At 33.5% G+C, this 25314-nt stretch overlaps 1 protein-coding gene and 1 long non-coding RNA gene across 3 annotated transcripts; one reads left to right on the top strand and one right to left on the bottom strand.

Moving 5' to 3' along the window:
- The first annotated feature begins 3522 nt into the window (after positions 1–3522).
- LOC147834854 (uncharacterized) lies at positions 3523–10160 on the top strand. The gene is made up of 3 exons (XR_015502747.1): positions 3523–3642; positions 3800–3906; positions 6174–10160. It is a non-coding gene; the product is annotated as an uncharacterized LOC147834854 (long non-coding RNA).
- Positions 10161–12302: 2142 nt separating this feature from the next.
- Positions 12303–24931, bottom strand: stx10 (syntaxin 10). Of its 2 annotated transcripts, XR_015501719.1 has the most exons (9): positions 24871–24931; positions 21895–22064; positions 20531–20625; positions 20378–20440; positions 20195–20296; positions 18758–18864; positions 18308–18402; positions 15143–15833; positions 12303–14638 (listed from the first exon to the last, which is right to left on the bottom strand). XR_015501719.1 is itself a non-coding variant. In NM_001326447.2 (8 exons), exons 1-8 carry the CDS (start codon positions 24903–24905, stop codon positions 15757–15759), a joined length of 744 nt encoding a protein of 247 aa, NP_001313376.1. In that variant the 5' UTR covers positions 24906–24931; the 3' UTR covers positions 12303–15756. The 2 variants fall into 2 exon arrangements, 1 of the variants encoding a protein (NP_001313376.1); NM_001326447.2 differs by having other exon boundaries at positions 12303–15833.
- Positions 24932–25314: the final 383 nt, after the last annotated feature.

Genomic DNA, 25314 nt, shown 5'->3' with positions numbered 1-25314 from the left:
TACTTGAGAGCAAAACTTGCTTGAGAAATCAAAGAAGTCATTGCGGCTGAATTAAAGAGGTGTGAAGCGTAGCGTTTTAAATAGATTTATTATTAAAGTTTAGAGATATAACTTATTTATCTCAGGAGTTTCCCTAAATGAAACATTCAGAGTAAACATTACCATGAAAATCTTACTAAAGGCTTAACCGCCTTAAGGGTGTTTATTTGCTGAAATTCATGTTAAAATCTGTTTTATGTGTATTGTTCACTGTACATTTGTAAAGTTTTTGTGCATTTTATATATTTTGAAAAGGGGAAAACAATAAATGAATAAATGCTGTAATGTTTAAATAATTTTCCTATTTTAAATACGTAACCATCAGGAAGAACGCAGCATTTCATTTCTCACAGGATGCGTTTCTGTTTTCGCGATCTCCAGAGTTAGTTCTTCCAGGGTGATCTGGCAAGACTGCTCTCCACATGAACGCAAGTTCAATCTCTGCGTTCTTGCAATTGAGAAACAGCCATCATTTGATTGGCTTGAGCTCAACCACTCTCACTGGCAGAGCTGTAATAAAACATAATGCTATTGGCTAAGGCTTTAAAAGGGAAGGAGCTATGTCCCACCCTATCTCATGTTTTTTTTTCAGTTAAAATTACGTTAATGTTTAATTTAATAAAAAATGCATATTTCAAAGCACTTCACGGGACCATTATGGGTGATCCACGGAAGTGCAGCTCCACCAAAATGGAGGAACATTCAAGATTTATTTTTTTTTCATCAGTAAAAAATTAAAGCTGAAACTGTGGCCCTTTTAGATTTTAAAAAACGCAAGTAAACTACTCTCGCACCAAAAAATAAAAAATAAAATAACATATTACATGTATTGACCTTATTCTTTAATGCAGAAGTGCACTCGTTTTTGCGATTGTTTTAGAATTTTTGATTCAGTTGCCTATGGGAGAAATGATTAGGAATAATAATCTGCAGAAAACGGTTAAACTATTTGCTCTACAAACAAGTTTGCATGATTATACAGACACAGCAGAATCATATAATAAGAAATATCAATTTGCAACAAGTAGCATAACAAGCGGTATTTAACGTCTAAAAATATATGGAAGTGAATAAGACCGGAAGTCTTGAGCCAAAAAGATACACAGAGAATAAGGTGAATACAAGCAAAATCAAATTATATTGGTGTCCCCCTTATGATATACTGAGGCCTTACTACATTACCAAGGATGACAGTTTCAGCTATAAACGTCTTTAATGTGCTACTGAAGAAACAGTCACCTCGTAAAAATTAGTCAGATTGTAAAATGTAAATTCTCAGTTAATTTAAATTTTGGGTGAACTAACCCTTTATTTCACATTTCTATTTAATGTAAAAATAATGAAGATACACTTGAATCACAAATGGCAGATTTTCTGTATAATCAGATCAAAATAATTCAAATTTACTGAAATTATTCAGCTCTCCTTGAAACGACTACATATGGAATTTACAAAGGGCTTTATTAATGCGCATACATAAAATTTACATCTAATTTGCATATGGAATTTGTCATCCAGATGTTACTGCGTTTTAAAGGTGGTGTGAAATTCACACAGTTTTGCATTTAAATGTATTTGTGTTTATACAGCATTTAATATTAAGTTCCCTCATCTTCTTGTCAATGGTTTCTCAGTGCATTGTATTAAAAATTTAGAATACAAAACAGAAAAATGGGGACACTGATATTTTGTATGTATACATGTAATATGTTTTTTTTTTTTTTTTTTTGGTGCCGGAGTAGTTTACTTCATTCGTTCATTCATTGATTGTCTTTTTCGGCTTAGTCCCTTTATTAATCTGGGGTCACCACAGCAGAATGAACCGCCAACTTATCCAGCATATGTTTCACAAAGCAGATGCCCTTCCAGCTGCAAACCATCACTTTGAAAAATCCATACACACTCATTCACACACATACACTACAAACAATTTAGCCTACCCAATTCCCCTATACCGCATGTCTTTGGACTTGTAGGGGAAACCGGAACAGCTGAAGGAAACCCACGCGATCACGTAGAGAACATGCAAACTCCACACAGAAACGCCAACTGACCAAGCTGAGGCTCTAACCAGTGACCTTCTTGCTGTGAGGTGAACATGCTACCCACTGCACCACCATGCAGCCTCTAAGGGCCACATTTTCAGCTTTAATTTTCTACTGAGAAAATGTATTATTTAAAATTAAATAAATCAAAATCTCCTACATCTTGAATGATCCTCCATTTTGATGGAGCTGCACTTCAGTGGATCAACCTTAAATGTCCCGTGTAGTGCTTTGAAATGTGCATTTTTTATTCAATGTTTGAAGTAATCTTACCTGAAAAAACATGGGAGACGGTGGGACATTGTGTAGCTCCTCCCTGTTTAAAACATTAGCCAAAAATAAATAAATGAATCTCGGAATACAGTAATATGCTTCTTTAATGAGCATTGTTCAATCATTAGCCAATGCTAATTTCTAAGAAGTAATTCTCATCCTTTTTTTATGATCGACTGACAGTTTCCATTCACGCCTGGCTCCAATTTGATGTAAAGTAGCAGTTTTTAATGATTCAATCATATTTTCTGTTGTTTAAATACTTTAATTCAGAACAATCATGCAGAGTTTTGTGATGGAATTAGCACGTTGCTACAAGCTAGCAGAATTCATTTTCCTTCGGCTTAGTCCCTTTATTCATCAGTGGTTGCCACAGCAGAATGAACCACCAACTTATCCAGGATCTGTTTTACATGGCGGATGCCCTTTCAGCTGCAACCCAGTACTGGGAAACACCCATACACACATTATGTGCCACTATGGCCAATTTAGTTTATTCAATTCACCTATACCGCATGTCTTTGGACTGTGGGGGAAACCGGAGCACTCGGAGGAAACCCACACCAACATGGGGAGAACATGCAAACTCCACACAGAAATGCCAACTGACCCAGCTGGGACTTGAACCAGCGACCTCCTTGCTGTAAGGCGACAGTGCTAACCACTGAGCCACCGTATCGCCAGCTAGCAGAGTCAGAATTACAATTGAAAATACATATAAAATACAAACAATCCATACATAATCTTAAAGTGAGCATAAAATTGCAACGCTAACCTAATTATACTAGCGTGTGTGTGTGTGTGTGTGTGTGTGTTGCACAAGTTACATTCCACTTTTCAAAAAACAGACAAGTGTGAAATCTAGTTTTACAGTGAGTGCAGAATTATAGCTTTGAGCTGGACTGTTTTTCCGAGCACCTTTTGAAAGACAGCGAGGATAATATATAACCGCAGACAGCATTTCATTCTTCATCTCTGTTGGAATGAACATATATGGAGCTCAATTCTCTGTATACAGCTAGATAAGACTTTTTCTGTACCGTAATTTTGGAATCACAGGATGGGAGTATGTTTTTTTTAGGAAGCAGCCAGCATGCATGTAGATGAGGGATAGATTTGTGGTGTTTTTAAGCTCATGAATCATTTCTTAACATGTTCTGCTCAGCGGCGCATTGGAGAAATTGGGAACACAGTGTGCGCTGATCTCTGAACCCGACGAACTGGAGTGGAATCACACTGGGTTCATGCTCATTTGCACAAGGTCCTTCAAGTCGCCAATTAAATTGCAAGTATTTTAAATCTGTTTCACTGAAGAGTCCTGAACTGAATAAATAAGGTTAGGCTTCGGATTGAGGCATATAAATAAAAGAACGAGGAATAAATTGCAGGACGAACTACGTATGTGTTTTTATTAACTAAGATTTTTTTTTCTTCTAATCTAGAATAGTGCTTGGCTATGGAAGCTTGTTTCTGTAACAGGAAGAAAATATATAATGAAGGAAGTTGTGAGTCTTTCACCAATTGGAGGAAAGAAAACTGAATTACAAAGGTATTAGCACAAAAATGCTCGACAACATCAGAATATTGACTTTAATTCTCAAAATTAATTATCGAGAATCGCCTTTCTCCTAGGCTGGTTTATACTTCTGCGTCGAGTGATCGCCATGACCCACTGCGCCTGCCTTGCAGGTAGTCGTGCAATTATACTTCTTTGTGCTGTTTGTGTTGCTCTGAAATAACACTTCCGAAACGCTAGCTGACAGTAGATTTTTATGTTCCTCTGTGACGAGTTTCTTTGCTGGTGTAATGTTTTTTTTCTGAACGCTACCTTAATGTACAAGTAGTTAAAAACACGCTCATTCATGCATCAAATTTTATCATAAGGTAAACACAAAACAAAAGTTTTTTCCTGGAGCTCCTTCATGGGACTCAACACTTGTAAACACCCAGGCTGCGCACGAAATCGCATACTTCCATATTATATAGTATGTAAAATACGTATGCGAGCTGAGTAGTATGTCCAACTTCATAGAATTCGAAAAACAGTTCGCAAGTACCCTGATAACCTACTACTTCTGGCGAGATTCTGAAGTGCGCATTCTATGGCCGCCACGCTCTCCAATGATGCCCCACTACAGAATTCATAAATGGAAGTGAAGCGACACAACTCACGTGGGTAGGTCACGTGATCATGACAAAATGGCGGATCTAGTATGTCAGAGTTCCATTCATACTGCTCACATTTATAGTGTATAGAACATGCTTTTAAACGCCTGAGTAGTATGTTTAAACTCAAATGCAGTACCTACTGAGTAGTAGGTGGTTTCAGATGCAGCCTTGCTCCATCAGGCTTTACGGCTCTCAACACCACCCATGATCGTCAGCGCTACCAAAACGACCAACATATTGTATTTATGAACTCAAAACTGACACTTTTTCAACTTTGCAAATTCATAGGTTTTTTTAAGAGTTTTTTTAAGAGTTTTTTTTTAAAGATTTTAAACTAAATTTAAATTCGCAAAAATGAAATTTTAATTATTTGTTTATTTTTAAGAGTTTTTTTAAGATTTTAAACAAAAGTTAAATTTGCAAAAACGAAATTTTGATTATTATTTGTTTGTTTGTTTTCAAAATTGATTGATTTTTTTTTATAAGTAAAAAAACCTTCGCGCGGTTGCATAGCCCTTGCCGTGACTGACACACACTTTGAAAATTTAAACTTAAATTTAAGTTAAATTTAAATTTAAACCACTAAAATAATTTAACTACACGTCGCAACGACGCGTTTCGCAAACTCTGTGATTGGTTGGTTTGGTATTGGTGACGAGTGTGGGCGGTGCTGAAAGCCACAAGCCCGATTAAGTGATTGTTTACAAGTGTGGAGTCCCGTGAATAGCTCCAGATAGAAATGTTTTGTTTTGTGTTTACCTTATAATTAAAGTTGTTGCACACCCACCAGTTACTGCCTATGAATGAGTGAGTTTGAGCTACTAGCATTCAGAAAAAACAAAACACAGAAGAAACTCATCACAGAGGAACAAAAAACCTACTGCCAACTAGCGTTTCGGAAGTGCTATTGCAGAGCAACACAAACAGCACACAGATGCATCACTGCTCACAGGGCAGATGCCATGGGTCATGCCGATCACTTGACACACAAGTATAAACCAGCCTTAAGGCTTTTCTTTAGTTTTGACAATTTTTTAAAGTTTAAAAATGAAGTTTTTATTTTTTTAGTCTTTATAGAAACAGTCAAAATAAAGGAAAAGCATTAAAGTTTCGACCTAATACAATCAAAAATAATAATAATAAATGTGAAAGCCTTTGCAAAGTTGTCGCAAGTACAGAAAAAAATTAATTTAATATTTGTTTTTGTTAATAGAATTTACATTTTTTTTTTTTTTTGTGCAATTTTGACAATTTTCTTAATTCCACATTTAAACACACATATAACACATTATCTTTATTGCATTACAGAAACTAGCATCTTAGCATACTTGGTCATCAAAATGCTTTTTTGTTTGTTTGTTAAACATAGACTGTAGAGTTGCCAAGTATTATGTAAAGGAACATCCTCACATGTACAGTAGAAACAAAAGAAGCACCATATTTTTTGCTTTTTTTATATGAACTTAAGTGCTTGGAAGAGATGAGCGCAGCTGAAACTATATAGCCGAGAGGGTAAATACTTTATTCAAATGTCATTTGTTAAAGCATGGATGAGTTTGAAGGAGCGTAGATGGGCTCTTAATGCACTGCAAGCTATATTATTACTTTCTCTGTCTTAAAGAAATGCCATTTTTGTTACTGATTTAGTGATGGCTGAATGACGTCGAATGGCACATGGATCAGCGCCACCTGCTGTCAGACTTGACAATGGTAGTAAATAGAATCTAGTGTGCATTATTTTCTTCTCCTGGCCAATGAGGATTTGACTTGATCAATTCCAGTTCTCATTATTGTTTTTTATTTTATAAGCCCCGACCAAAAGAATATGTACACAGATTTTTAAATGCTTCTGAACTGCCAACATCGAAGGAAATGTTATTGTGGATATACAGAACTAGAATAAATGGATGAGGTTTACTAATGTGACGATCAAAACAATCAGTACTTAATATGACACTTTATTAACAAATGGCCAAATTTGGGGATTCATGAATGGCTATCGGGAAGGAAGACAACCTAACATATTTAGAAAGTTTCACTCTTTACTATTGGATTTGAAATTGTACATTTGTCAATTAACAATGGATTGTCATTAAAATCCCCATTTCTGTATTACGTTTTTAGGGCAAAAATATCTGCAGATTTCATATAAGGGTTATCAAAAATGTCAAATAGAACTGGGTGTTATTTGCTAAACTGTTACATAAAGTTGTATAAATTTTGCATGAGAGAGGGGGCTTTATTTTTATCATAATTTATCTTTTTTTATCTGAAAAAGCACATTTTGCTTTTCTATAGAGGTCTTCAACAGCATCTTTTATGGTTAGGGTTCAACTACTAGGTGTCAATCTTACAGTCAAAAATAAAAAGGCTTAAAGATGTTAAGCTAGATTTTCTTTTCATTATACCATCAAAATGAATGATATTTTTTATATACATGGTTAATAACCTTATTTTAAACAATATGGAATGTAATCATCACATGTAAATACATTAATATGGTAATATACACAATAGCAGGCTTAAAATGCAGCACTTTTACAGTATGTACAGGCGTCCGTTCTGCATCTCTGTAAGGTTATTTTTGCCTGAACTGAAGTTGAAGACCTCTGCTTTTGCTCCCTCTTTCTGCTTGACTGTTTCCATTGAGCTTCTATTAGATTTCTATTATGAGTATTTCTCAAATATACTGCATCTGTTTTTGTTTGGTGTGTGTAAACATGCTTTTCAGATGTTCAACTTTTATTTGTCTCAGCATTTGCTAGGTTGCTTCATTTACAAAAACCGAAGGCAAGACACCACAGGTGAATAGGGTGTAAAACAATATGCATCACCAAAACTTCCAAATTATAATAGTTAAGAAGTTGTTTCAAACAAAGCGCTAAAAACACATTTTAATAAATCATTTTGCGTTGATATAATATCATACCTGTCAACCCTCCTGTTTTTTTTCCGGGATTCTCCTGTACTTCTACAATTCTATCCCACTATCATCCTGTAAAGGTATTTTCCCGTATTTCTTCTATATTTTTGATCTTTCCATGTCCGATCCTCTCCATACGCAAACCATAACGCCGAACCACCAGGGGACACCCCTTGAATCTGTTTTATGCTTTCATTTTCTTTTGGCATGAAAGCTCGTTTTTTTTTTTTTTTCCCGGGATTCTCCCATAATTTACAGTTCTATCCTGCTATTATTCCGTAGAGGTATTTTCCCGTATTTTCAATCTTTCTATGAAGGGTGACCATAAACATCAAAGTGCTGATTCACCTTATATGCAAACCATACCGCCGAACCACCAAGGGATACCCCTGGCTCTTAAATGTGAATCTGTTCTGTGCTTTCATTTTATTTAGACATGGAAACATGTTGAAATAAATATAAAAATGGCGGGATTCCCTTCATTTCCATAACAGGCGCCATTGCCTCACCTATACAATCCTCAAAATAGTCAGTGTGTGACTATCAGACAAGCTCCATAGTGATAAATAGTGTACGTGTGATTTGAAGCAGAACGAAAATGGACACCCTGAGTTTTGGGTGTGTGTTTGAACAGATATATATGTTGTTACAATAATAATTTCAAGATCTAAAGATGTAGATCCTGGTGGGTTTAAAAACACAATTGTTGTTTTAAATAAGCATAAACAATTAAGAAAACAATCGAGTGCTTTCATTATGGATCTGTGCATTTTCAAAGTGACACCTCTGTTATTTAATGCGATCAAACGAAAAATCTAAATGCGTGATTTATTCACTGCTTTTTATTCAGAATGTTTGAATTATACAGTGAAGAAAAGGTTACAAGATTTGATAACTTGATCCAATTTCTTATAATAGCTATTAATTTTAATAGGCTAAACAGTTCAATTTATATGCAGCTTTTTAATATATGTTGTTTATGCTGTTTATGTAAATAATAACAATAATTATACATATTTTGTCATTTGTGGAATTTCTTTAAAACTATTTTTTGGGGGACTTTGGGGCTATTTTCACTTCACAATGTTAACAGTTTTTTGCCTTTAAAAAACATAACAATTTCAACATACTCTTTCACAAACTGACTAAGACATGTCAGATATACAATGAATCAAATATAAAAACATAAAGTATAAAAGAACAACATACCGTGCAGACATCAAACAGAAACTCTGTAAGGGGTTAAATAAAACCATATTGTTTTACTTCAATTGTTCAGCCTTCTCATCCTTCATTATTTTTAAAGCCTCCACATAGGTGGCAAACTTCTTTTTAAAGACAATCAAATGAGGAGCTGTGTTTCAAAATGTTGCATTTATGAATGAAGTATTGAACTAAAATAAGTAAACAAGCTGCAGTTAATCCCTAGTGTTAACAGGTATGTATTTTATGCTCAGAAGCGTATATGTGCGCGAGCACACAGTAACATCGCCACCTGCTGGCTCGGCATAAAGAATACAGCTAATAAATTCTCTTGAGTGTACTTTTAAATCGGAATTTTGACAACAACTTTCAGGAAGTCATTTTTTAGTTCAAAGCTCTGTCAATGTACCCGTAGATATGAATAAATTAAGCTTGCAAGTACCCCAGAAGTACAAATATCTGACTTGCATGTCCTGGGGAAGTTGATTTAGAAAAAAACAGCAATTGTGTAGGCTACTTTCGATGTTTTGTGTGAAAAATAAATCGCCTCTAGTGTCTTGCCTTAAAAACTCTGGGTATTTCATTTCTCAGTGCTGCAAAAAACAAAAACATTCTGTGTATATGACTTCTGTAATAAAGCTTAATTACTTCGCCTCACAGTTCTAAGGAGAATGAGGTGTGTATTCGTGTACACATGAAAGATGCAATCAAAAGCCTCGGATGAATACCTCCTCCTAAACTCTAAAACTTGTACATTATCTTCTTTTACTAAGATGTCTATCCACCTGTTTCACCTTCCTCCAGTATAAATCTCTCTCTGAAGCTTCATGTACGTTTACTTCACTCCTCCAGCAACCTCAAAGACTATATTCAAGCATAAATGGCTTTTTTTCACATCCCTGCCCACCAGAGACAAAAATGCACGTGGATCTACCTCCCGAAAGCCTCAGCCATTGCTCCTCTGTAACCTCATACAGGTCAAGTGCTGCATTTTCATTTTTCTGACAGGAACCTAATGCAAATGCAGGCCAATTTTGAATATGATGTTTGATTCATACCTTGGGAGAGGTCTCGAGAAGATCCGTCAACATGGCTCGGAGCAGTGTCTCTGGTGTGTGTGTGGCTACAGGGATCATGCAGATTTTCTTTTCCTGATATATGAATATACATATATAAATACAGATCTATATATACACTGTACATTATACATAGAAACACTAATGAAGTTTGATTGTTAGTTGTGCACTCACAGCATGAGATGTAATTCCCCAGAAATCCGCTCTTTTTGGAAGCAAATGCAGTAGCGTCTACTGATGTCAAAACTCCCGTTATCCTTCACCCAATGCCAGTGTTTTCCTCTGTGTTCCAAGTGCCAATAACTTTGTGAATTCCTTTACTGTGACCCAATGAGAAAGAAAATTGCACATTAACTACTGTAAAAAAGTAAATGAATAAATAAACGTGGAGAGAAGAAAATACATCTTAATAAAAAGATTTGTAACAAAGAATTGCTGTGGTTTGTTTTATTGCGTGGTGGTTGAGCTTATTAAAGACACTTAATTTCAGTGTTATAAAATATAAAAGGGAATAAACAGAATTTAATTTACAAGCAAAAGGAATGTATAATCATAATGTTCTATCATTATTCAGCATAAGCTGATAACAAACTTTATGAAATCAGCTCATGAAAGGTATTGTCATCAGCCCTTTAACTATATCAGGCTGATATATTTGTCAATAACTTAGATAATATTTCCTCTGGTTGAACCACTTCATGTGTTTTCTGCATGACACTTTTTTATTGTTATTTTACTGCTATTTTAATAAGAGTTCAGTGACATGGTTGCTTTTTTTTTTGTTTGTGTCAGGCAGTAGATTTTATTTATATGAAAGAAACTATGACACAGAAAAGAGTAGTTAATTAAATTTAAATTTAACAAAAAAAGAATAATTAATTTAATTTAAGTTAACATAGAAAAGAATAAAGTTCAGCATCAGTGCAAACTTTTTTGAAGTTTAAGCTTTAAAATAAAATCAGTTGTTCGCTCTGTTCACTTTTTATTTTGTAATGATGCAGAAAAAATACTATATTATAGTAATGTTTATATTTAGTGGCTCATATATCAGGTATTTGCTCCCAAATCTAAGGAGATATTGGTTATCCGAATGTCAAAAATTCTGTATTGGTGCATCCCTATTTTGAAGGATATAGGAAAAATACACAGGTTTTTAAAATTTTTGTTTTTTGTTCTAGTAAAATTTTGCTTCATGTTGTAATATATTAATAAAGTAGTGTTGAGGGCAAATTTAAAAATTGGAGAAAATACATTTTCGTACATTTCAATTGAAATCTACAAATGCAAAAATATCAAGTGTTCTATATAAAACTAGTTTAATTGCCTGTAGTATTCTGAGACATTACTTAAAAAAAGAAAAAGAAAGAAAGAAAAAAAAAGTATGTTGTATTATACACTTACCGGCCACTTTATTAGGTACACTTTACTAGTACCGGGTTTGACCTCTTTTGCCTTCGGAACTGCCTTACTCCTTTGTGGCATAGATTCAACATAGTACTGAAAATATTCCTTAGAGACTTTGTTCCATATTGACATGATAACATCACGCATTTGCTGCAGATTTGTCAGCTGCACATCCATGATGCGAATCTCCCGTTCCGCCACATCCCAAAGGTGCTCTATTGGATTGAGCTCTGGTGACTGTGGAGGCCATTTGAGTACATTGTCATGTTCAAGAAACCAGTCTGAGATGATTTGCGCTTTATGACAAGGAGCGTTATCCTGCTGGAAGTAGCCATAAGAAGATGGGTACACGGTGGTCATAAAGGGATGGACATGGTCAGCAATACTCAGGTAAGCTGTGGCGTTAACAATAAGTGTGCCAAGAAAATATCCCCTACACAGGATGAATCCATGCTTTTATGTTGTTGATGCTAAATTCTGACCCTACCATCCGAATGTCACAGCAGAAATCGAGACTCATCAGACCAGGCAACGTTTTTCCAATCTGCTATTGTCCAATTTTGGTGAGCCTGTGCGAACTGTAGCCTCAGTTTCCTGTTCTTAGCTGACAGGAGTTGTACTCTGTGTGGTCTTCTGCTGTTGTAGCCCATCTGCCTCAAGGTTCATTTGGTTGTGCATTCAGAGATGCTTGTCTGCATACCTCCATTGTAACAAGGGGCTATTTGAGTTATGGTTCCCTTTCTGTCAGCTTAAACCAGTCTGGCCATTCTGCTCTGACATCAACACGACATTTGGGCTCACAGAACTGCCGCTCACTGAATATTTTCTCTTTTTCAGACCATTCTCTGTAAACCCTAGAGATGGTTGTGCGTGAAAATCCCAGCAGATCAGCAGTTTCTAAAATACTCAGACCAGCCCTTCTGGTACCAACAACCATGCCATTTAAACTGAAATCTACAGATGCAAAAATATGAAGTGAACTACATAAAACTGTGGTTTAAATCCCCCTACTATTCTGAGACATATTGTAAAAGCAAATTAGCCCAAAAACTCTTATTCATGAACAAAACGATAGTTTTGCTTGTAGTGTTTTTTCTTTAAAAAATATTCTAGCCATGACATTAGTCCATTGTGATGCTTATAAACTTGAGAAACAAAAGAAACAGCATGTCAAATGCATATACTTTATTCGGGAACCATTTGGATTTATCAAGACGCCAAAATAAAGCCAAAAGTCTTATATAATACAAATGCTTACAAAAACTAATGACACGGGCATTAGAACTGGACTGAAATGCAGTCATTCATGTAGGCAGCAAATTTATTTCCTCTACAACTGAAAGAACATCAAACGAGTACCGAATTTCCCTAAAAGGACATGAAAGAGGTCATTCATTTTCATCCCTTGTTCCACTTTTTGATGGCAGACGTTGTATTTGACTTTTTAAGGCTCACAACGAAAATCTTATGCTCGGAGTTGCTAGGATACGTTATTGTATTATAAAATGACAATAAACAATACTGAAATGAGTCGAGTTCAGCTAAAGCTGAAAGAGAGGAAAGCGTTGGTTTTGAACAATACATTCACCCACGGGCACCTGGAGTCCTTATACACTCAGATCTCAGAAAAACTCATTGGCACAGAGGATATGAGTACAAAATGTTCGTTAGCACACGATATTAGATCCGAGTTCTGGAGCACAAATATGAAGTAACAATCATAACTGAAGCTTTTGATTAGCTCTTTAGGGGATGCTGTCAGTTAGTGGGGGAGTTTACTTAAGAATGAAACTAAATTGCTGTTCATTTACCTTCCAGCTAGTCACACCTATTACATTTTGTTTTGTCTGTGTGCTTTTTTGACTATTAAAAGTGCTGATATTTGAAAATGTCATTTTATGAATCACCAAAAAATGAAATCATCAGCTTAAAATCTTTTTAAATGTAAAATGTGAGTAAATCAAAAGCAAAGATCCATTTTTTGGTGAGCCTCTCCCCCTTAAAATAAAATGCGACTTCCAGAACATGCATGTTGCTGCTTTTACTGCATTTAAAAGACCAGTTAATTAGTGAAAATAGTAAAATGATGGAGAAGTATGGAATATCATTGTGACTTAATCCATCAAAATGCACAGTGTGTCCAAATGACTCTATACAAATCCGCCGCAATAACAATATACAGTAATCTTAAAAGCAATGCATAAAATCTGATTTTAAAATGAGTAAAAATCCCAATACTTACAAGCAGATCTATGAAAATTGTCAGTGTGAGCAAATTTGACCATTTTTTGCAACCAATTATCCACGAGTTGACTCAAATGATGAGATTCATCCATGAATAAAAGAGCAAATGATAATTTAAAAAGTTCATGATTTAATTTCCATCAGATAGAAAAGGCATAGTTCACCCAAAATGGAAAATTCTGTCATCTTTTTACTCACCTTTCATGTTCCAAACCCGTTTGAACAAAAAAAAGAAGAGGTTTTGAAAAATGTTGGAAACCTGTAACCATTAATTTTCATAGTATTTGTTTTTCCTTTTTACCCATTTCTAACATTTTTTAAAATCTCTCTTTTGGTACAACATAAAGAAATAACTCTTTGATTGTGATGGTGAGTAAATTTGAGTCAGTTCACACAGAAAATAAAAATGACCTCATCTACATTTATTCTCCCTCGTATTTTTTTTAAAATGAGAGTTTATTATTTTCTATTGAACACAAAAGAAGATATTTAAATGTATTATTATTAAAGATATTATAAACCAACATTCATAATAATGTTAGTTGCTGGGACTCATTAACTTCCATAGTATGAAAAAAACAATTACTATTGAAGTCAATGGTTATAGGTTTCCAACATTTTTCAAAATATATCCTCAAAAAAGTTTTAAACAAGTGAAGTGTGAGTAAATAATGCCAAGAATGTTCATTTTTGTGTGAGCTATCCCTTTAACTTGGGTATGGCCAGCTGGAAATCTAGAGGGCGCTATAAGCCAGCATTCACTCTGATATGGGGGAAAAAAAGAGAACATTCTGTTGTTTACTCACCTTTCACTTATTTCAAACTTGTGTTAATTGATATTTTTCTATAAACACAAAAGAAGAGATTTTGAAAAATGTTGGAAACCTGTAACTATTGACTTTCATAATATTTATTTTTCCTATGAAGGTAATTTTAAATGTTTACCCATTTCTAACATTCTTCAAAACCAGTTTTTTGGTTCAACAGAAAAAAGTAACTCTTTGAGGGTGAGGCTGAGTACATTTTAACTTTGTTCACCCAAATAATAAAATGACCTCTTCTACATTCATTCTCCCTCATGTGGTTTTAAATGAGAGTTAATTATTTTTTTTATTAAACACAAAAGAAGATATTTAAACATATTATTATTTGAGATATTATAAACCAACATTTATAAGTATGTTTGTTGTTGGGACTTATTGACTTCCATAGTATGAAAAAAATACAATGGAAATCAATGGTTACAGGTTTCCAACATTTTTCTAAATATCTCCTTTTGTGTTTAAAGAAACTCAAACAAGTTTTGACTAAGTGAAGTGTGAGTAAATGATGACAGAATGTTCCAAAAATTTAAATTCTGTCATTGTTCCATTTGTTCCAAACCTGTTTGAGTTGATATTTTTCTATTAAATACAAAAGTAGAGATTTTGAGAAATGTTGGAAACCTGTAACCATTGACTTCCATAGTATTTAGTTTCCTATGGAGGTAATGTTAAAAGTCTACCCCTTTTTTGGTTCAACAGAAAAAAGTAACTCTTTAAAGGTGATGGTGAGTAAATTTTAACTTGGTTCACCCAAAAAATGAAAATGACTTTGTTTACACAAAAAGAATATTTAAACTTATTATTATTATAATAATAATTATTATTATTATTAAAGAAATTCAAAGATATTAAAAATCAACGTATATAAGAATACTGGTTGCTGGGACTCCTATACTAAGAAAAAAAAATTGCTATGGAAGTCAACGGTTACTAGTTTCCCACATTTTTCAAAATATCTCCTTTTGTGTTTAAAGAAACTCAGAATGTTTTGATTTAGTGAAGTGTGAGTAAATGATGACAGAATGTTCAATTTTGGGTGAACTATCCCTTTAACTTTGGTATGTCGATCTAGAAATCTAGAGGGCGCTATAAGACTGCATTGACTCATTGTGCTCGTTATGGGTTGATTACTTTAAAAAACAACATTTACTTTGTTAAATATTTGGTGAACCACCCATCAGCACACAATGAGTATATTGATATATAACTTTCACAATGACTGCACTGTCAGAATCAAACATATAAAAATATAATAAGGCAATATCAAATTCCCCAGCCCCACATGCACTCTGTACCACATTAAAACATAAGGAACATAATAATAACTGTTAAATTCCACCTCGGCGCCAGTGAAATGCTGGAACAGACCTTGCAGAGTCCACCCAAAAACAGGAGAAGCGATGTGGGTTACTGAAGACAAGATGAGGTGAAAAGGACTATAAAAAATAACTCTCGACATCTCTCTCATAAAGGATAATGGAAGAATCGTGGTAAACTTCTGTCTTCCTCTGTAAGATTTCAGCATGATGGAAGGCCAAACCGAAGAAGTGTCTGGTTTAAATGGCGAAGAACAAAATGAGCACCACGATCAGTATAATGACAAGAACTCCAATAGCGCACCACTGTCTCCGACCTGCCGCACACAAAACACATCAATCAGTCACACACTCATTTATGAAATCCTTCAAAACTATAGAAATACATGAGTGCAATTCTAACATGTAAACCTGTTTTGGAAGCTGTTGTTTTTATTAAAATAAATAAATACAAACAATAATAAAAATAAATACAATTAAAAAATACAAATAAATAAACAAATACATAAATAAAATATATTTTAAAATATACAGAAATTTATTTTGGTAGAACTTAAGAATAATGGTCCATTAGTTATTGTATTTATTACCATCAAATATGAATATTCTTGGAGAGCATTAATTAATCATAGTTAAATAACAACTATAATTAACTTTTATTATTTTTTATTAAATAATTTACTTTAATAATGTTAACGAACATATGAATAAATACAGTAATAAATGGATCACTAATAGTTTGTTCATGTTGGATAATACATTAACTAATGACCATTATTTTAAAGGGTTAATGATTTTTTAATACTTTAACTCGCCAGATACATTGAATTGTAACTGATTGTTGTTTACAATATTATATTTCAAATAAATGCTGTTCTTTATAACATTTTTTCAAAGGAATTATGGCAAAAAATACTGACTGACAGAGATTTTTTTATATTTTAATCAGGGCCTAACTAACTTTTTTGATCACCAGCCACTGTGGCTAGTAGTTTTCCAATGTTATAGGTACTCGCCATTTTCACTAGCCTCAATTTTGTGGTTGGGAAAATATATTTGCATAAATTTGATGTTGGCATGGCAAAATTACTTGATTTAAATTATGTGTTATATCCACATGCCTCCTTAATTTTTTTGTTTTTATTTCACATGACTTTTTAGGCCTTACTGCGAAGAATTTACCATTTTTCTCTTTGGCCACACCGAACTAATTATTTATTAATAATACTATATTACTATTATTAATACGATAAATATATTTTTTAAAAATGTGTCAAATGTGTCAAGCCCTGATTATAATATCTTTTTTTAAATAATAAAAAGGATGTCAATGTGAATATGTCATCAAATGCGTTATTAATATGCCTAAAATATGTGTTTTGTAAATAGACTAAAAATGAATGACAATCATTAAACAGAACATTTTAATATATAAAAAATATGAAAGCTGTGGTACACAATGTTTTATATCATATACAAATATATCAGTATAAAATATCAAATAATATACCATTAAAGGGATAGTTCACCTAAATTTAATTTCTTTCATAATTTACTCTCCTTCCATGTTCTGAACAAGGTTTCTGTCTCGTCGAACACACAAAATAAAAAGATAATCTGAAAAATGCTGGAAACCACATAGATCTGGATGTTAATGGTTACCAGGTACCAACATTCTTCAAAATATATTATCGTTTTGTTCAACAGAAAAAATTAGGAAATAAAAGATTTATTAGCACTTGAAGGTGAGTAAATAGTGAGCAACTGTTTTCTTTTTGGATTAACTATTCTATTACATTCCTTCATTCATTTTCTTTTTGGTTTAGTCCATTTATTAATCTGGGGTTGCCACAGCGGAATGAACCGCCAACTTATCCAGCCTATGTTTTACGCAGTGGATACCCTTCCAGCTGCAACCCATCGCTGGGAAACATCCATACACACTCATTCACACACATACACTACGGACAATTTAGCTTATCCAATTCACCTATACCACATGTTATTTTGGACTGTGAGGGAAACCGGAGCACCCGGAGGAAACCCATGCGTATACGGGGAGAACATGCAAACTCCACACAGAAACGCCAACTAACCCAGCCGAGGCTCGAACCAGCAACCTTCTTGCTGTGAGGCGATTGTGCTGCCCATTGCACCACCGTGCTGCTCTATGCCATTACATATAATGTAGAAATAAACTTTATAGACAGATACGACATATGATAAACTTGAAAATATGAGTACAAAATAACACAGTAATGTGTGAAGGGAGATATAATCTGAGAGAGGAACGAAATCTTAGGAGGTTGGAAAAAAGGACAACTTATGAAAAATTGTCTATGTGGTGTGAAATTTTGGAACAGACCCTCAAACAATGTCAGGATATTAATCAATTTAAAGAGTTGTATAAATATATATTATTAAAGGAATATAATGATCAATAGAGGTGAACAAACTGAGAAGGGTATGATGAAATCCCAATTAATGGCTGTTTGCAGTACTATGGGTCTATGTTTTAAAATGTAAATGTACAAATGGAATCAAACATATAATGTATTAAATATGCTAAAAGGATCAAATATGTCTCATGTAAAAAGAAGAGATAAACAAAAGAAGAAATAAGCTGAAGTAATAGATGAATAATGTGTGTGGTAATGGGATGGGGAAAATAATACGCTTGTGCTTAATCCTGCTCTATTTCAACCATGTATTTTGTTTGAAGTTGTGTGTTCTGTGTATTATTTTTCTGTTCAAAATAAATAAACAGATCAAATCAAATCAAAGCACTCACTGCTGGTCATGTGTGAAACCTTCTCCATTTTCTTCAACACCGAGTCCATTCTAGAACCGGTCTGGTCCATCTCTTCATTAAACTCACCCAGCATACTAGGACAAAAAAGATGCATTTTTGTTCATTTGATTAAAAGAGAATCATACTAAATACAGATGTAACATTTCAAGATTGTCCACAATTGGATGTTTACAGAGTTAATCAAAACACATTCGATTAGATTTGCAGTCAAACAGCCACAAAAAGATCAGCAACACTCTCTGCCTATTGTCATTTTGTGAAAAGGTGCACCAGAATAAGCTATTCATACTTTTCTGTGTTGAATAGGATCAGAATCATAGTTGCCATCTACATTATTTTCATTAATGCTTGCTATCCTGTGCACTCATAAGCAGTAAAACTGATGTAATGCATCACTCAAAATTTAAAAGGTGTTATTTGTTCGCTTACACTGCCTGTTCATCCAGCTCGTCTCCTATCCTGCTGGACATGTCCTTCAGGACGCGGATACTGCCTGTGACCAGCTCCAAATGCTCATCCTGGTCCTGCATGATCAACTGCATAGAGAGAAACTTGCTTATTATGATATATGAAAATAATATGAAACAATCAAAACTGTAATATTAAACCTTCAAACCAAAAGATCAAATGTCCTTGTTTTCTGCCTGTAAAGCTCATGCTTTGCTTGCTTTCTGAGGCCTGTTGCATAATGTTGCATAATGCCAGTTTGGGATTCTACCCAGGTAAGTTTGCATTTAGTTTGAGCAAACTCTTTTCTGGCTCAAAAAAGTGGGTTGATCAGTTTCTTCACTATGGTAACTTGTGGTTTTATTCTGGGTTACAGATCTCAAACCCAAACTGGACCAATCAGCTGTGAGTAAATAGCCTAAATGCATTTTTGAGTCAAGTTTCAAATAATAATTGCAAATATTAATACTTTAACTCTATAGTATAACCTCCTAGGGCCTGAGTGTTCACATACGTGGACAGCACATTTTAAGCTCTTAAGTGGCTATTTAAAATACTTTGAATGTTTTATATTTTGTTACAGACATAAAGTGTCATCCTGCAACTGTTTTGCAGCATATAAAATGTCCCAAACCCTAGTTTTAAGTGTCCAAAATGGGAAAAAATTTAGTTTTTCCTCTCAGATAGTCAAAGCAAGTAAAAAAAAAAATTATATGTTAAATATGCATAAAAAAAATTCAGGGAAAAAGTGTTTTATGTGAATTCGGACCATGAGTCCACATATATAGACACCATTTTTCTCCAAAAGTACATCATATCAAAAGATGATACTTTTATTCTAATTACGTTCCAATAAGCCCAAATAGCAAAGAGAAATAAAAAATGCATGTAAAAAACACCTTGGGTCTTAAGAGGATAGATTTAAATAGTTTTTAATTGTCAATTAATATTAATAATGTCTGAAAAATAAACTTTACATTTAAATATTTAAATTTGCTTAAATGAATTAGGCTTTTAAAATGGCTGTCTTTTAGCTGTTTTTAAATCAACATTAATAAAATCTGCAAATTGATTTGCATTGATATAGCACTATTAGCTTTAAGTTGCCTCATCAAACTTTATATTTCTGATAATGTTATCTCTTAATCTTTAACAGAGAGGTGAATTTTTGACTCTCTTGTGAGAAATTAATCAAACTGCTGCTCTCATGTCTCCTTTGATTAGCTGTTTGCTGCACTTGCATAATCACAAACTCTGGATTAAACCAAGAGTTATCAGAAAAAGTTTATATCAATTTTTGTGAAACAATAAACCTTTGATCTTGAGACTTGTTCTGCAACCCAGAGTTTGTTCAACTCACTTTGTGAATATTGTCAATACTATTTCATGATAAGTGCAATGTGAGCCCCTGTGTCATACCTGCTGCTGCTCCTGTTGCTCCTGAATATATCTGGAGTTTGCAGACACCAGATGAGGCTCCAGACCGGCGTATCGGTCCTTTGCTGTGGCCCCGAGCAGAGCCTGTCAGAGACAGTGCTGTTGACACCAGCAAACATCACCATATCAATCCATTCAGTTGAACAAAGAACAGAATGAACTCACCTGTTTGTTTTTCTTCTCCGCTTGTGCCACAGCAGAGGGACTGGAGAGCTGCTCCTTCATTAGCTACAGAGAGATACACAGAAACATTCATATAGAAATAAATAATAATAAATAGAATATATGTCTGTGTGTGTGGAGGAGAATGATTGGCACCTGAACGGATTTCCGTGTTCTTTCCACAAAGTCTCGTCTCTCCTGGAGTTCATGTTCTCCTAATCGGAACTTTCCAGGGTTCGCCTCCACAATACCTGATACGGTCAAGGACTAAACCAACTTCTGCATATGAGTCCAAAAAAAAAAACTATTATTGAAAGCAAAAATATATATATTAGATTTCCAATAAAAATCTCTCTATTTTTTTATTCAGTGTAACAACAGCTTACAGTATATACCAAATATATTATTTAGATTAAGTATTTCAATAACTTCTAAAAGAAATTTCTCCCCTGCCCGCCCCCAGCCTATCTATCTATCTATCTATCTATCTATCTATCTATCTATCTATCTATCTATCTATCTATCTATCTATCTATCTATCTATCTATCTATCTATCTATCTATCTATCTATCTATCTATCTATCTATCTATCTATCTATCCATCCATCCATCCATCCATCCATCCATCCATCCATCCATCCATCCATCTGCCTATCTATCCATTCATCTTCCTATCTATCTGTCTATCTATCTATCTATCCATCTGTCTGTCTGTCTGTCTGTCTGTCTGTCTGTCTGTCTGTCTGTCTGTCTGTCTGTCTGTCTGTCTATCTATCTATCTATCCATCTGCCTATCTATCCATTCATCTTCCTATCTATCCATCCATCTGTCTGTCTGTCTGTCTGTCTGTCGGTCTTGTTTATTCTTTTATACATTTTAATAAGTACAGATTAGAATGCATTTTTTTTTACATAAATACAGTATTTTACAATAAATCGTGTAACATCATTTAAATATTTTACTATTTTTTCCACAAAGGTTATTTGACATATCTGACATTTTTTGTGTATTTAATAAATACCCAATTTATACAAAATAATGGTTTTAATTTAAATAGCAAGAGGTCAGAAAGATTTAAGCAATGAACTGTTCTATACAGTGAAAAGACAGAGGAACTGACAGTCAAGTCCTTAATAATAGCCAAGGATTTGTACTCTTTAAAACTCTCTGCTCATCAAATAATACTGAAAAAAATGTATCTTAGTTTTCATATAATTATTAACACTATTAATAATAAATATCCTGAACACAGAATGAAATATCTAGAAATTAATCTAAACTACAAGTTAATTATAATAATTGTATGTAATAAAATTTTTAATTGTAATAACACTGCACAATGTGGCTTCTTTCATAGATAACAAAAAAAACTGTGACTTTAAAAAAAAATAAGATTCATAAAAATCCCTTTTCCTTTCTTTTGTCAGCCCAATATCTTTTTTTTCCCAATACAGAGCCATTTTGTGTAACATTCTGAAGTTTAAAAGCATCACAGGTCTTCAGTTTTCAACAGGATACTGATGGTTTCATGTAGGTCTTCCAGGTCCCAGTCGATGGCCCTCAGGCAATTTCGGAGCTCATTGGTGCTCCAGTCGAGCTCATCTCTGCTGACGGGGGTCTCCTCCTGCAGCAACTCCTCCCAGCGCTCATACAAACCCTGTGCTTTCGACAGGGCCTTCTGCACCTCCCTGCCAGAAAGACAAGCAAACTGTCAAAGCCTTTCTACTTGTTTATCTATAGCAAACAACTTGCACATGTGCACTAAGTTGGTGGTAGTTTCTATTAAGTTGGGTTGAGTTTAGGGCTGCACAATATGTCGTTTCAGCATTGATATCGCAATGTGATCATTTGCAATAGTCACATTGCAGGTTATGCAATGTTGAGTTTGTATTATAATTTATGATGTGGCTGTGTTTTTGATCTCCATGACTGTATAATGATTTTAAAAGCATTCCGGTATAATAAACTGTGCCATTCGTAACTTCAATAAGGATTAATTTTATTGAATTATTTGTATTTTTATAATTCAACTACTGTACCTGAATGCTGTTAGACTTGGATAAACAATGTAGATTGTTTATTAGATTGTATGCAAATGATCATGTTTTTTTGGGATTGTCAGAATTTAACCCCAAACTGGATTGAGATTAAAAAACAATTAGATGCCATTTTTGAAGTAGAGATTGCCTTCACTTGTGCATCTTTATATTTGGGTAATATAAATTTAAATGGATGTATTAATAAAGACATGAAACTGTTATTGATCCTTCTGGCAGCTAGTAAAAAACATTTACAAAAACAATGGTTAAAATTAGAATCACCTAAAGTTGAAGAATGGATTGATACAGTGCACACTATACATGTCACGATTTTCTCATTAAGAACACTACTTTTCTCTAATTTGGAGTAAGTGGATTTAGTATTTTTTTTACCAATATACCTGTATTTTTCCTGAATTGTAACTTTTAAATTTATTTAACATGATATTTTTTTCTTCTTTAAAGGCAATCTTCTAAAGGATTTGTAGCTCCCCGTGTTTTACTGTTCATAGTTGTTGTTGTTGTTAAAGGGGGGAAAATACAAAGCATAAGCAAGATCTGTAAGTCTCTTTCAGTAAGAGAGATTATGCAAGTTATATATACATGATATATGCATATATAATTGATATCTAAAATGATCAACTATTTCCAAATAGAGCCATTCAAGCCATCTGATGAAATTGTATTCATATCCCAAAATATGTAGCAGAATAACAAAATATCAAAATTTTTCCAATATTGTGCTGGCCTAGTTGAGTTTTATAATTATTTTTGTAATGAGATTGGTGTGGGAAATGGCAGTAAAAGACAGCGTTTTATTTTTTTTTTATATATATATATTTTTTATTTTTTTGCATCTGTCAGTTTTGAGATTTTGGGCCCACTGGCTTTTTGTCAGTCTAAAGTGAAGTAACTTTTAAGTGCTGCTTTTGCCTGACTGTCAATGCATGTCTGTAGATTTATTTATTTATTTAAATTTTTTTTTTTTTGGAAAAACTTTTAAAAGTATGTATCTTTGTGTGTGTGTGTGTGTGTGTGTGTGTGTGTGTGTGTGTGTGTGTGTGTGTGTGTGTGTGTGTGTATATATATATATATATATATATATATATATATATATATATATATATATATATATATATATATATATATATATATATATAAATCAGTACACACCTCAGCTGGTTTTATATTTATTGCAAAAATTTTTGACTTTTTTTTAGGACTTTGCAGTGTTTTCTGAATAATGGCGTGAAAATTAGAGATTCCTAAAATGCCTTTGAAAAAATCATTGACCCTACTGTATCAAAAAAAGAAATAACAAGATTATTGAACATGATTTCTAACACTGTTTAAATTATTTTCCTTAGTGAAGCACGTTTCTTTAAGTACTGCCTCATTTTGCATATTTAAACTCAACATTTGAGAAAACGTATACAAAAAACTAGCAATTCTAACCGTGTTAATCAACTTGGAAATCTGGTGATAATCATCAATTATATTATTTTACCCTATTCACCTGATAGAGGTAAAGTTGGTTTTATATTCGGATATTCAGACATTCTCCTTACTAATAATATCTCAGAAAAGTAATCTGTGGAAAGTCTAAATAAGGAAATCATATGAGCAGCAAATGACCATTAAAGTACAGCATTGTTCACAGTCAATTAGAAAGTGTTAATGTTGTTTAGAAGTCATACTTGCATGCTAATTTTGATCAAATATTCAACGTAACATGGTTAACAGTATAGACACTGCTGAATTAATAAATGTGCGCATATAAAACCAACTTTACCTCTATATTCACCTGCTGTGTCAACGCATCAGCCATTATTTTTTTTATTTAACAAATATTGACAGATTTATATTCACAAAATTGGACTTTCTCCTTAATAATATACTTTCAGTAAAGTATTATTTGCTAATTCTAAATAGTGAAATTATATTAGCTGCCAATGACTATCAAAATACAACCTTGTTCAGTCAAATAAACAGTGCTAAGTTTGTTTACAAGTCATTCTTAAATCTGATTTCAGAATTCTCAAAGTACCACGGTAAAAAAGGGAAGCATGTCACAAGTTGTCACTGAACAAATGTCCGAATATAAAAGCAACTTTACCTCAATAACTTTAGTTTAGTATCAGTACGTTTAATGAATGACATGTAGCATAAATCAGTGTTTTTACACTTGTCAACAGAGTGCTTTTCAGACTTCGTTTAACCTTCCAGATATCTAAATCACTTATTAACATTTATATATTCCTGTTTATTAAAGCATGATGGTTGTTGATTAGTAAAGTCACATGAAAACAATAATGTGACATTAACTGTGGCTACAGGTAGTGATGAAGATGCCTCACTGACCATCAAATTAACCTGTCAGTATTAACGTCATGTCATTCAGACAAAGATGGACGACAGAAACATGTACAGGGAAGAGGATTGTAACTTTTCTTACCCTTTAACCACGAAAAAAGGATCCTCCATCGACATATTAGCCCCTCTTGCTCAGGAGCTGCGTGAAGTCAACGACAAGACGGGTTTTGTAAAACATGCACGGAAGATTGAGCTTTCAAAATAAAAGTCTTTGAGCTTTAAATGTCAAATAAAAGTACTCTGGTTATGAATGAGGTACATCGGTGATTGTTGGGGAAAGAAAGAAAGAAAGAAAGAAAGAAAGAAAGAAAGAAAGAAAGAAAGAAAGAAAGAAAGAAAGAAAGAAAGAAAGAAAGAAAGAATACTAAAATGCTGTTGTAACCAAATAACCTATAATAGTTTAATACATTTAATTACTTAAATTTATCTGTATTTTAAACATTATACAAAATATTTAAGAAGATCTAAATATTTTAAGGAAAATTTTTCTGAAATATTCACTAGAATGATATACAAATTTAAGGTA

The sequence above is a fragment of the Danio rerio genome, chromosome 11 (assembly GCF_052040795.2).
Source record: "Danio rerio strain M-AB ecotype USA chromosome 11, GRCz13ab, whole genome shotgun sequence".
Taxonomy (NCBI): domain Eukaryota; kingdom Metazoa; phylum Chordata; class Actinopteri; order Cypriniformes; family Danionidae; genus Danio; species Danio rerio.
The sequence above is the reverse complement of the archived record's forward strand: the minus strand, read 5'-3'. Positions and strand labels throughout refer to the sequence as shown.